Source organism: Drosophila montana, unplaced genomic scaffold, assembly GCF_035044405.1.
Source record: "Drosophila montana isolate Dmon_TW-CO22-7 unplaced genomic scaffold, ASM3504440v1 contig_2178_1, whole genome shotgun sequence".
Lineage (NCBI taxonomy): Eukaryota > Metazoa > Arthropoda > Insecta > Diptera > Drosophilidae > Drosophila > Drosophila montana.
This window is the reverse complement of record NW_026997075.1, coordinates 388,004-400,174: the sequence shown is the minus strand read 5'-3', so window position 1 is coordinate 400,174 and position 12,171 is coordinate 388,004. Positions and strand designations below refer to the sequence as shown.

General features: G+C 39.3%; 1 protein-coding gene across 1 annotated transcript; it reads left to right on the top strand.

Moving 5' to 3' along the window:
• The first annotated feature begins 2,350 nt into the window (after positions 1–2,350).
• Positions 2,351–11,700, top strand: LOC135427502 (coactosin-like protein). Its single transcript, XM_064681031.1, has 3 exons — positions 2,351–2,761; positions 11,029–11,352; positions 11,434–11,700. The coding sequence occupies exons 1-3, from the start codon at positions 2,711–2,713 to the stop codon at positions 11,548–11,550; spliced, it is 492 nt and encodes a 163-aa protein (XP_064537101.1). The 5' UTR covers positions 2,351–2,710; the 3' UTR covers positions 11,551–11,700.
• The last annotated feature ends 471 nt before the right edge of the window (positions 11,701–12,171 follow it).

Genomic DNA, 12,171 nt, shown 5'->3' with positions numbered 1-12,171 from the left:
GGGTATCGCCCAGTCGGGCACTGCCGACTTGAGCACTTCTGTTTATTTTTGCATTTGGTATGCCAACTTCTTATTTACACTGCTTAACTACGAATTCATTGTGCATTATCTCCATTATTCTGCTCTGATAACAGTGAAAACAGCTTTGCCATTCGATTTGAAATTTTTATAGTCTAAAAATATCAATGTCTGCTCAAAGCCTGTATAGTTAGTCGTATCTATTATCTATTATCTTTATGCTATTTAAAACTTTGCGATAAGATGGCAGTTGAAGTCGTGCATCTGTGATATATACATATATATTTATATAAATGTAAAATGACTTTTAGATACATTCCACAATTTATAAAAGTTGAATACTAATTTCTTCAAGAACAAGTTTGATCAGATACAAAGCTCGTTGCTCGCTGAGCTGCGTTTGTTTTTCCGCTCGAATTGTATTCGATTTTTTGTTAAATCTTTATTCGTATTTCATATTTGTTCCTTCTCGCCCGAAAAGGGCAATTCAGCAAACTGATTGCTTGATTCACATTCTGCTATTTGCCGCCTGATAAAGCGACGTGGATGACGCTGAAGACGATAAGCCCTGCCTGCACCGGATAAGCCTCAATGCCGTCCCGTTCCGTCCCATTCGACCCGAATTGCACTGCTCACACACACACACACACACTGACAGATACAGATACACACACACACACACACACATGTCTGGCACTAGTACGTGCGCACTTGATTACAACGTGCCCGGGCTCGGTTCTTGCCACAGTCTCAGTCCCAGTCTCAGTCCCAGTCCCAGTCTCGGTCTCAGTTTCAGTGGTAGAGAAGAGGCTGTGGTCTAGCCTGGTCCCGTCAAGGCTGTAGCAAGGCTGATGCGGCACTGATTGCCTACCGAAGATTCCGTTAAACCTACACCTGAACTTGCCATCGGCCGACCGGTTGATTGGGAACTGGCTGCCGCCGGCTAGCGACAGTGTGCAACACAGAACCCGAACTTAATTTCCAAGGAATCAGCCCGCAAATGAACATAAATCTAGATATCGTCAAATGTTCAGAGTATCGCAATTGAAAGATAAAGAGTTATGTACTTATTTAACATATGAATCGTTAGGTTTTTCACGTGCTAATTTTAGGAAATTTGTATTGGGAATATATCTTCAAGAAGGAAAAAGAAGGGGAAAAACTGAATTTTCCTCCTATTTATAGTTATTCAGCTTTAATGAATGTAACATATAATAAAAACTCACCTGAGAATTTTTTTATAATTTGGCCATATTGTAGTTTGTTTTAAGATTTATGATCCTATTAAAGAAAATATATATATATACATTAAATAAAAAATATATAAATGCTTTCGTAGATTAACTATATGCAAGTTATTTTGGCATATTGTCCTGATTATAGAAAAAGTTTGGAAGTATCTGTGGATAGTAATATCATATTGAACTCTTTGACTGTTAAATAACTTAATCACAGCTTTTTTATGTCTTAATTTAATACCTGACAACATTGTTTACTCAAGATAGTTAAGAATATATTTTATATGGCAAGACCCTGCTTCAAAATATGAACATTTTTCATACATTCATCGTTCTCAAGAAACAAACAAAAGTAAGATACAAAATTCGATACTCTTGAAATTCGTTTGTTTTTCTGCTAAAATTGTATTCGATATTTGTTCATATTTCAAATGTTTCCTTGTTGCCACAAATGGACATATGACTGCTTGCCAAATGTACATTCATGTATTTTTCATTAAGTTTCCCCATAAAAGCACATTACATACAAACATATGTACATATATCTGTAAAAATATGTTTGTATCTCAACTTTCTGTTTGCCTAATTCTTTTTAAAGGATAAGCAGCTTTAACTCACAACTTTAACTTTTCTCTGCATCCACAATTTGAGTACTTTAACAATTTGTTATACATGTACATATATACATACATATACATATATATGTTTTAAAAATGCTGTTGAACAGTGCTGCCGCATCCTAAATCATGCCTCCATATATATACACACACACACCCATACGCGCACGCACACACACACATAAGCACGCGCGCGCGTTCGTCGGTGTCAAACATTTTGTCAACGGCGCAGTCAACGTCGCTGCCCGCGCACTTTCAACTCTGAAATTGAAACTGAAAATAAAACCAAATGCGGTGGCGGCGCCGTCGTCGGTGGTAGCTCTATCTCTTTCTCGCGGCAGCATTGGTGCTCCTGGGTGCTCCCACTTGCTCGCTCGCGAACTGCGCTGCCCGCTTCGTTTTCGTCGTTATGCTTTGTGCTGGTTGGCGCTGCTTCTGCGTCAGCCACTTCGTTGGAGTTGCACGCGCTGCCGGCCCGCATTCGTGAGCAACTATTCGTGCGAGTCGGACGGAGTCGGTCGGCAATTTTTTTGGTCACTCCCGATTAAAGCCTGTGCCTTTTGCCTTTGTCTTTGTTTTCGTTTTTTATATTAATTTTTTTTATTAATTTTTGTTGTTGTTTATCGTGACACTTGTCGCTGAACATTTACGAGCATCGCGCGTTGTGTTCAAATTGTTGAATTTGTGTCCCAAAGTTGCAATAAAAAAGCCAAGCCGGCAGAAATTCATTGAACTGTCAGTTGAGTTGCAGCAACAGCCGCCACAGCAAAAGAGAGCAGAGCAGAGCAGAGCAGAAGCGACCCAACAGTAGCCGCAGCATCCCATTCAGCCAGCAACATGTCAGACGGCATTGAAGTTGAACAAATTGTGGAGAGCAAACCGAGAAGGGTGAGAGATACTTTAACACATGCACACATACACATACAGGAAAGAGTGCATCTTGTATATGTATTAAGAAAATATTAAGTGCGGCAGAAGACGAAACAAAAAGAATTAGACTCTTAGGAGATGCGACAACGGGGCAGTCAAACAGCAACAGCAAAAGTAGCAGCAGCAGCAGCAGCAGAGGCGCAAAGCGCAAAGTAAAATCTGCAGAAACAGATAGCGCGCGAGAGAGAAAGAGAGAGGGAGAGAGAGCGGGAGAGCAGACAAAAAAGGAAGAGGCAAAGCGCGGCGAAGCAGCCTCGCTATAGTTGGAGTCCAAGCCCAAAGTCAAGTGTGCGTATGTGTTAGTGTGTGTGTGTGTGTCTGTGTGTGCGAGTGTGTCTGTGTGTGCGAAGTGTTGAACTTTAAATAACTGTGACTCCACAAGAACCGGCCAGGGCCAGGGCCAGTACCCCCAGCCGCAGCAGCAAAGGCAAAGCCGGTGCCGGTGCCGACGCCGACGCCGGAGCCAGACAACGAAGAGAGAGAAGCACAAGAGAATGTACAAAAAAAAAATTATATTTTGCTTAGGCTTTTAAGTGCGGGGGCGGATGCAGCGCGCAGCGCTGCAGCCAAGGGGTAGATAAGCAGGCGTAAGTGTGGGCATGGTCATAGACAACAGCAACAACAACAACAACAACAGCAACTATGCATATCAAGTTCAAGTGCGAAACGGCGTCGCCGCCGCACTTGTGCGCACAGCAGTTAAAAATACGTGTACGCACACATACATACATATGTAGCAAAAGATACTCTAGTCTCTGTATCTGTATCTGTATCTTATCGAGCATTGTTGCATGTATCGAGTAATTGTTGCGGTTTCGTTGAGGCAACTACTTACACATTGTACATACATATTTCATATCTCCGCCAATGGCAAAGACAAATTGTAGCTACTGTGACAGTATTCCGATTGTTCCACTGATACCGACTACTGTGATATGGGCCATTGGCAGTGTGTGAGTGAGTCATTTGGTTTGATTCATTTCGATTGATTCACTGTGACTCACACACACACGCACACACACACACGCCAGCCAGCTGCAGTTCAATTACCTACTATATTAAGCAGCTATCGAAGCGACATGACTCAAAATTTAATCAGCGGGAGAGAGAGAGAGAGACAGAGGGCTGTTCGTTTGTTCAGTTGGTACACTGAAAAGAAAATCAAGAAGTTCATGCTTAGAACAAGGGTTCATTTCAAGTTCCTCTTGAGTGCAGTAAACCCTTGTATTTCTTAAATGTATGTATGTTATGCATTATAGAAGTCATCTTTCAACAATGTATCTGCGAATCCCAGAGGAAAAATGTTATTTCTTGCTTTAATTGAAATTAGCTTGATTTGAGCGGAATTGGATTGCGGTTCACTGCATTTCAGTTAGCCTAATCACTTGAAACAAATCTGCTTTTTCAAGACTTTTAACTATGCAAATGCTCGGATTTGTGAGCCACCCACTTGACAGATTTGCGACTTGATTCAAGATAGATTTGACCTACGAAAATTGGACATTTTGCCCCGTGTAGTCGTGTTTCGATGAGAGCGTTCAATGCGAACGAGTGCATTTACCTGGCAACTTCAGATATAATGTGTGTGTGTTTGTGTGTATGTACATATATATGAAAAGTAAATATGTATATGCCCCCACATAATCTGTCGGAACAGAGCCGAACCATTTACGGTTATAACTCAATCAATAAGTCAAACAACACGCGCACATGAAAGCCATGAAAACTGACACGAAATGCGTTCAAGCGGATGCCACAACGCCAGCAACACCTCAAAGCAATGCCATCAATGCCAATGGCAATAAATAATATTGAATATCGGAGTGCTCTACGCACTACGCGTCGTATGCGCAACGTCCCCCAAAACCAACCGTTAGAATAGATGTGCGGTAGAGGGGGCGTGGTGTGTGCATTTAAATTGAATAAAAATATCCAACATACCGAGATTGCAGTGTATTGTTATGCATTGGTTTGCCACGCACACACATGCGCAAGCAGACACACGCACTCACACACACTCACGCGCAGACGCTCACGCACACATTATCCCTCTCTCCCTCTTAATCCATTGCAATGCACGAGCTTTGGGCTTGTTAAGTTGGCTGCGCTTCCTGACGCGCCAATTTTGGTTTGCGATTTATTTTATATTTTTTTCTGTTTAATTCATTTGTCGTTCGCTAATGAGTCACGCACACAAATCAACAACCAACTCAAGTTTCTTTGTTCCACTGCGAAAATAAGCTAAAACAAAAACACAACGAAGAATTATTAATACATACAGCGAGAACAACCACAACAACATCTGAAACAACAAATGCGCGACTATAAAAAAGAAAAAAAAAGAGAGAAAGAACAGCATTGCATCCTATAGCCCCTCGCCGCGCCCCACACTTGGCCCACGCTTCCTTCCGCCTGCCTTGGAACAAACGAACGAGCCGCTGATTCATGCGTCAGTTGCACTTTTGAGTATTTAAAACATTTGGAAAACGTTTTCGACGGCACGAACTAAAACAGATGTTGACACTCCTCGAACCAGCAGCAAGAGAAACAACTGGCAGAACCAATGCGAATGCGAACATAAGCCCGCAAATAACCACTTGTTCCCATCGAAATGAATCAGAAACGTAGCACCGTGATATGAAAACACGCTTTTTGTAATCCGATCGAAACGTTTTCACTAGCTAATCAATGTTAAAGTATGTACAGACATTCCTAACTTTTTCCAGCGTTCACATGTTTCCTGAAACCAAACTGGCTTTGAACTTGATGATAAAATAAATATTTTAAAAAATTACTACAATTTTCGGTTATGAGCACGTTAAAATAACCCCAAAGCATTTGAAATAAGTATTTCTTATAATTACATAAACTAGCTTGAATTGTCTGTAAGAAAAAGTTGGTATGAAGCTTATTTTTGGTGAAAGTCGCACAGTTACAAATGCCCACATAATACCCTGGCTGGTTTCTTTTTAAAGCTTGTGTTAAATCAGGCTCCTAACTGGAAGTTAAATTTAATCTGAAGTTGTTTAGCGGGCGACTGGGGGGAGACCCTGTACGCAGGTCTGCAACATCCACGCATCGAGTCGGTTAAATTATTTAGACAAATTATTTAAAAAAGATAAAGCGTACTTAGGAGGCACTCCAATAAGGATATAGAAATTATGTTTAAAAAAAAGTGTATACGAATTGCAAATTATCGAGAATCTATGTGAGGAGAAGAATATTTCAATCTATCAGACCGGATTTTATAATATGCGTATATTTAGCATACCCCGCTTTGAGTAGCTCCTGTGTGCAGGGTATAAAATAATTCAAATATTTATATGTAATGCATATTAGAAGTCATCTTCGATCCCAAGTAGTATTATGAATACATATATATATATATATAGGCATGCTCTAACTATAGCAATAAGTCTGACGAAACATAAGAGATCGTATAACTGTTTTATAGCATTAGCATACTCAACATACCCCTCTTTGAGTAGCTCCTGCGTGCAGGGTATAAGAGTCCGCCCGCTGAACCGACTGTCTAGCCTTTGCCTTAGCTGTGACTCACGCAATGCCTGAAATATGTGTGCCGCACTTGACGCATTATTTTCTTTGCCGGCTGTTTAAGTTTTTTTTCTCTTTAATTCCTTCACACACACACACACACCCATGCCGCAAACGCACTTTTTTTTGCAGCAAGTTTTATTAGATTTTTGTGGAATTTTATGCGAGCGACGCGTATCTGAAAGGCGTTATTCAACATGAAACGATTTCAGTGTTGAAAATGAAATATATGTGCATAATATACATATATGTACAGTACGACCTCGCTCAACGCAACCTATGAAAATTTGGCCAATTGCGAAAACTGAGATGGTTGCAGAAACCGAGGGAAATTTTTCTGTAGGCCACGAGACCTACATATTTCCAAAAGGAGTTGCCTTTGCTAACCATTAAAATTAAAGTAAATCGAATAGTTCTGTGTTCAAAGCAAGGATTTCATTTGACTTTATTTATTTTTTGAAAAATTGAGAAATTGTGGTCTGTACTTTTTTACAATTTATACTTTTCTGAACAGCTGTTTCTACAATGTTAAGAAATCGGGTGTTACAATTATCGAGGAGTTGCGTGTAACGAGGGTTGCGTTAAGCGAGGTCGTACTGTATACATATATATATGTACATATATATATATATATATATATATATATATTGTAAACTTGTAACAGCACATTTCATGCCGCCTTTTGATTTTTGCTATCATTGACAGTTTTTTTATTTTTTGTGTTTTTTTTAGCTGCACCTTTTTTGTTGCCACGTTTAAAGTAAAGGCCACAACAATTCGCTGATACAGACACAGTCACTGATATCGGTATCTGCAGATATTGATACACATATATATTATATATAATTTTTGTGTATGCACATACATACACACATACATATATATGTGTATATATTATCGCATTCCATTTTAATTTATTATCAAAGTAGGAATTTGTGTCTGGATTGCAAATAGAACACTTCAAATGCTTGCAGTAAAAATTGTAATTGTTTTCACAAGTTTATCAAATTGATGAAAAATAAAGCAGTAATTTTGATTGAAAATTTAAGAGCAGCAAAAAGGAAAACTCATAATATAGATATAAAATAAATATAGATACATATATACATTTTATCCACCGACTTCCTCCTTTTTTTAAAGATACATTTGCATTTAAAGATACATTGCAAAGAAAAGCTCATGAAATTTCTAGAATGGAAACTCTGACGGACACTCGATCGACCCACATAATGCAGTAGATGTGGACTTTAGATTAGATAAAGATAACGCAACGACTAGTACGAAGTCAGATTAAACAAGTATATACATACATACATATATGTATGTATATATATGTATGTATTTATATGTATGTATATACTTAGTAGGCATGCACTTGGCAACAAATCTGTGTGGCGATAAGAATGAAATCAATAACGGTTTTAGTGATATGATTACGAATCATGTAACCCAACATTGTCGATAACTTTTACTTTCTTTTGCTAGAACACTTGTGCACTAATTGGAAAAAATAACAACTGGTTGCAGAGCGCGAGGGCGGGGGGTGTGGCTAAGTGAACTGGAACTGTTTGATTTGTCAGATTGCTTAATTTACCAAACACTAATTGCCATGAACAATAAACATGAACTAGAAATAGAAGAAGAAGAACAAGAACAAGTACGCAGCTATACAAGCAAGTGTTTGGGTGATGGGTGAAGGGATGGCAAGGGGGGACAGTTGGGGCATTAATCAATTTCGATGTGTATGTCGCGTCGACTTATCTGGAGAATAGAGAGAATACCGAGAATATAGAGATTACGCTTACGTCAATGCTGCACCCGCATACGTATGTATGTATCCGCACCCGCCTGCACCCTCAGGCGCACCCACGAAGAGGCAACATACTATAACATTGTAATTGCGGCTATATTTGATTAGTTATCAGACACGCCCAATGAACCAGCCAACAGTCGCATCCCCAAGCCCCAATTTGTTGCTGTTGTTGTTGTTGAGCTACTTGAGAGAATTGGCTTATCAGCCGCCGCAAAAAGAAGCAAAAGCGCCGTTAATTTTTGCTCGAAATTATGGCAGCTGAGGCTATGGTCATAACTCTGTATTTACTCCAAAACGTGTGTTCTCTGATTCTGTCTCCTCTGCCTCTGCCTCTGCCGCTGCCGCTGCCGCTGCCTCTGTCTGTTATTCTTGCGCTTAGCTGTTTCCTATTGCAAATTGACTTAGCGCACAAATTATGGCAACGGTTATATTTATTTATTTCACTTCTTTTCTTTGCTTTACTTTGCTGCTTCTTCTTCTTCTTTTTTTTTTGGCACACTTTGCATCATTTGGCTTCATTCTTTTTTTTGTGTTTTTGCATAATTAATTCAAGCAAATCAAGCAAATCGTCGTGAAAGTCAACGCTTAAATAAAAATTTTGTTCTTTCATCTTTCTAATTGTTGAGTCTTTGTGATAGATACCATATATTTTTTGTTGCTCTTCAAAGAGCGCACTTTTCTAAATCGCTTTGCGCTTTTCTAATTGATTTTTCTCACACACCAAACACACACACACACACACAGGCACAAAGCCGATTTCGGTCAACGAACGCATTATGATCCAGCTACTTCCCGCTGCGCCGCCTCGCTCGCTCACTCTCTCTCTCTCTCTCGCTCATCTGCTTTGTGCACTGCTCCATTTGGAGACAGTTTTGCTGTTATTATTATACTCTTTGTTTTGGCTCTCTCCAGCCAACCCAAATAAAATAAATACATACATACATCATCTTCAATCTTCCAACTCGCATCTCGCCGTCTTTGAACCGTTTTTTTCTATATTTATCGTGGTTTTTTTTTTTGTGTCGGCCGCTTTGCTGATTGAAAATTGTGACGCTTAAATTGTTTCAATGCATAAATCTTGATTGTCGCTTGATCAGCTGCTCAGCAGCAGCCGCCCTCAGATACTTTCCAAAGTAGCTGTAACTCTCTCAAAAGTAAGAGCATGTGGGGGTTCCCTCCCCGGCTCCCTCTTGCATCGTAGACCACATGACAGATGGAAAGTCTGCCCACAAATAATCATATTAAAGCATAAGCATAGTTAAACAATGATAAAGTAAACGGAAGAACGGGCTATATTGATATGCGGGCAATTTATACGATTTATTTGTATATTGCCCTTTCGCATAAATCGCGCACTGAAGCTGTGCGTTAAATTAAATTAAATATTATTATGTTTGTGCCCACGAGCAACCGTTAAGCGGTTATTTGTTGTTCTTTTGTATTACAGGTATTAATTAAAGCTTTAAATGCACTCAAAGCCTTCATTTGGTTTTCACAGAACAAAAGTTGGGATTCACAAATAAGCATAAATATAATAGCTGTAAATCGCTTTTGAACCGAACAGGTTCCACTCCGGAACTCTGATTCATTTAGCCCGCATTTTGTATGTGAAAATATTTATTAATTGCAACATCTTCAGTACTAGCGGGCAGGTAATTATTAATTTAAAGGTAGAATTTGTCTTTAATATTTTGAAAATACAAATCTGGCGTTGAACAGTGTGAAAAACCAGGTTCAGAAAGCGCGCCCATATGGCAACGAGTTGGTTCGAACCGTGAACCGAACCTCTGACACTTTTTAAGGTTTTGCAGCCCTGATAAAATACTTATATCATTATCATATTATATATCCCATATATATTGATATACTTTGTATAAATGGTAGCTAACTAAAGATCTGTTCGATATAAAGCTTTTGTATTAAAAAAAACAAATACATTATACAAAGTTGCTTTATACTAAATACAAGTTTAATTTACTTTTCGGATGGAGTTGGAGAGAATTACATAGAGAACTGTGTTTCCTTTGCGATGTGTATTGTTCTTCGAGAAGGCGACGGCTTTCTCAATCTTTCTCTTTCGTTCGATCCTCACTCAGAAACAATTAAAAATAAAGAATCTTTTTTATCTAGTATTATCAAGTATTTAAGATAGTATTATCCATTGAAACGATTTCTGCCTATATTTAAAAAAATAAATAAAATTCTCAACTAGTTATAGACAATAGATAATATTATTTTATATTGCTTTTTTTGCACAATATCTTTCGACATAAAAGCCAGAGTATTTTGATAAATTCCAATTGTACCAATATACATATGTATATATATGTACATCTATGGTTTATATGGTTTAAGGTATTCGCGCTTAGTTATTTAATCTTCATGCAACTGCAATTGCACTAAATATAATTTATGCAACATTTCGAGCTGAACAAATTGAAGAGTTTTGTGCGAAATGCATTGGCGTGATTGATTTATAATTTTATTGCTATTGTTATTGTTATTGTTATCGTTGCTGTTACTGTTATTGTTATTGTTTTGGCTCTTGGCACGGAAACGAAAGCGAAAGTATCTGACGGATACGTGTTGCCTGAATGCGCAGATGCGCCACATAAATTACACCACAAGGCGTTAATCCAACACGAACGCAGAAAAACCCAACAGCTAGCAAATTAAATGAACTTGAAAATTAAAAACAAAACTGGGCAGAGGCCAATACGAGGGGTGCTGGAGGGTTGGTGGGGAGGGGGGGGGGGCTGTTTCCGGACTGCAGCTAAATGCACTGATTACATTAAAAGCCAAACCCAAGCACAAGCACAAATACTTATGCATATACAATTATATCATTGGAACACAGATGCCGCTGGCGACTTCGCTGGACAAGGACGCCATACGGGAGGCCTACGAGGATGTCCGCTCCGATCTGACAGATACCGAGTGGGCGGTCTTTAAGTTCGACGGCGCGCAGATAATTGTGCATGCGCGTGGCCAGTGCTTCGAGCAGTTCCGCGAGCAGTTTGGGGACTCGGAGCGCGCCTTCGGCTACATACGCATACAGATGGGCGATGAGATGTCCAAGCGCAAGAAGTTCATCTTTCTAACGTGGATTGGCCAGGAGGTGGGCGTCATACAGCGCGCCAAAATGTCAACGGACAAGGCGCTCATCAAGGATGTGCTTAACGTAAGTCACAAGGCCAACAAGGCTCTCTCTCTCTCTCTCTCTCTTTCCCTCTCTCTCATTCTCTCCTATGTTCCTCGACAGAACTTTGCCGTGGAGCTGCAGGCGGGCGTCCAGGCCGAACTGGACATTGAGCTGTTCCGCGAGGCATTGAACCGTGCCGGCGGCGCCAACTACGGCACTGGCATCCGGGATAATTGAAGAGCCGCTCTTCACGGTGAATCAATAATCTACTTCTTAATTTTTTTTTGTGCACCTCTTCAATTGCTGACTTAATCCTGCTTTTTTTACTTAATTATTATGAATTAATTTTATGCGATCTTAAAATATTTACTGTACATTTTTATGTAATATGTAATAAATATTAAACAAGAAACAAACAAACAAACAAAACTCCACGAAAGCTGCAAATTATTTTATGCGCATTCTCCAAGTAGAAGGCATTTAAGGCATGAATCAAATAAAAGTTAAAGTATTTAACTGTTTAGCCCGAACTGAAAGCTAATTCATTTGCACACATATTCTTTGTAAAGGCATTTGCATATTGAAAATTCTATTAAGTAGAACAAGTTTCCAGTTAGTTTCATCCTTTGCTATCATTTTATGCCGTTTTTCGCCCGAAGGACAACCACGGACCCCCCCTATTTTCCGAGAAGCGCTAAACGCGCATAAAATACGTGCAAAAGTATTTAACAATGAGTTTAAGTCCGACATTTTAAAATTTATTTCAGAACATATAAATATTATATGCTTAGCCCTCTGATAAATTTGAATTAAAGGCCGGCCTACACACGCAACTGGAAATAAAGAATAACGAAAAAC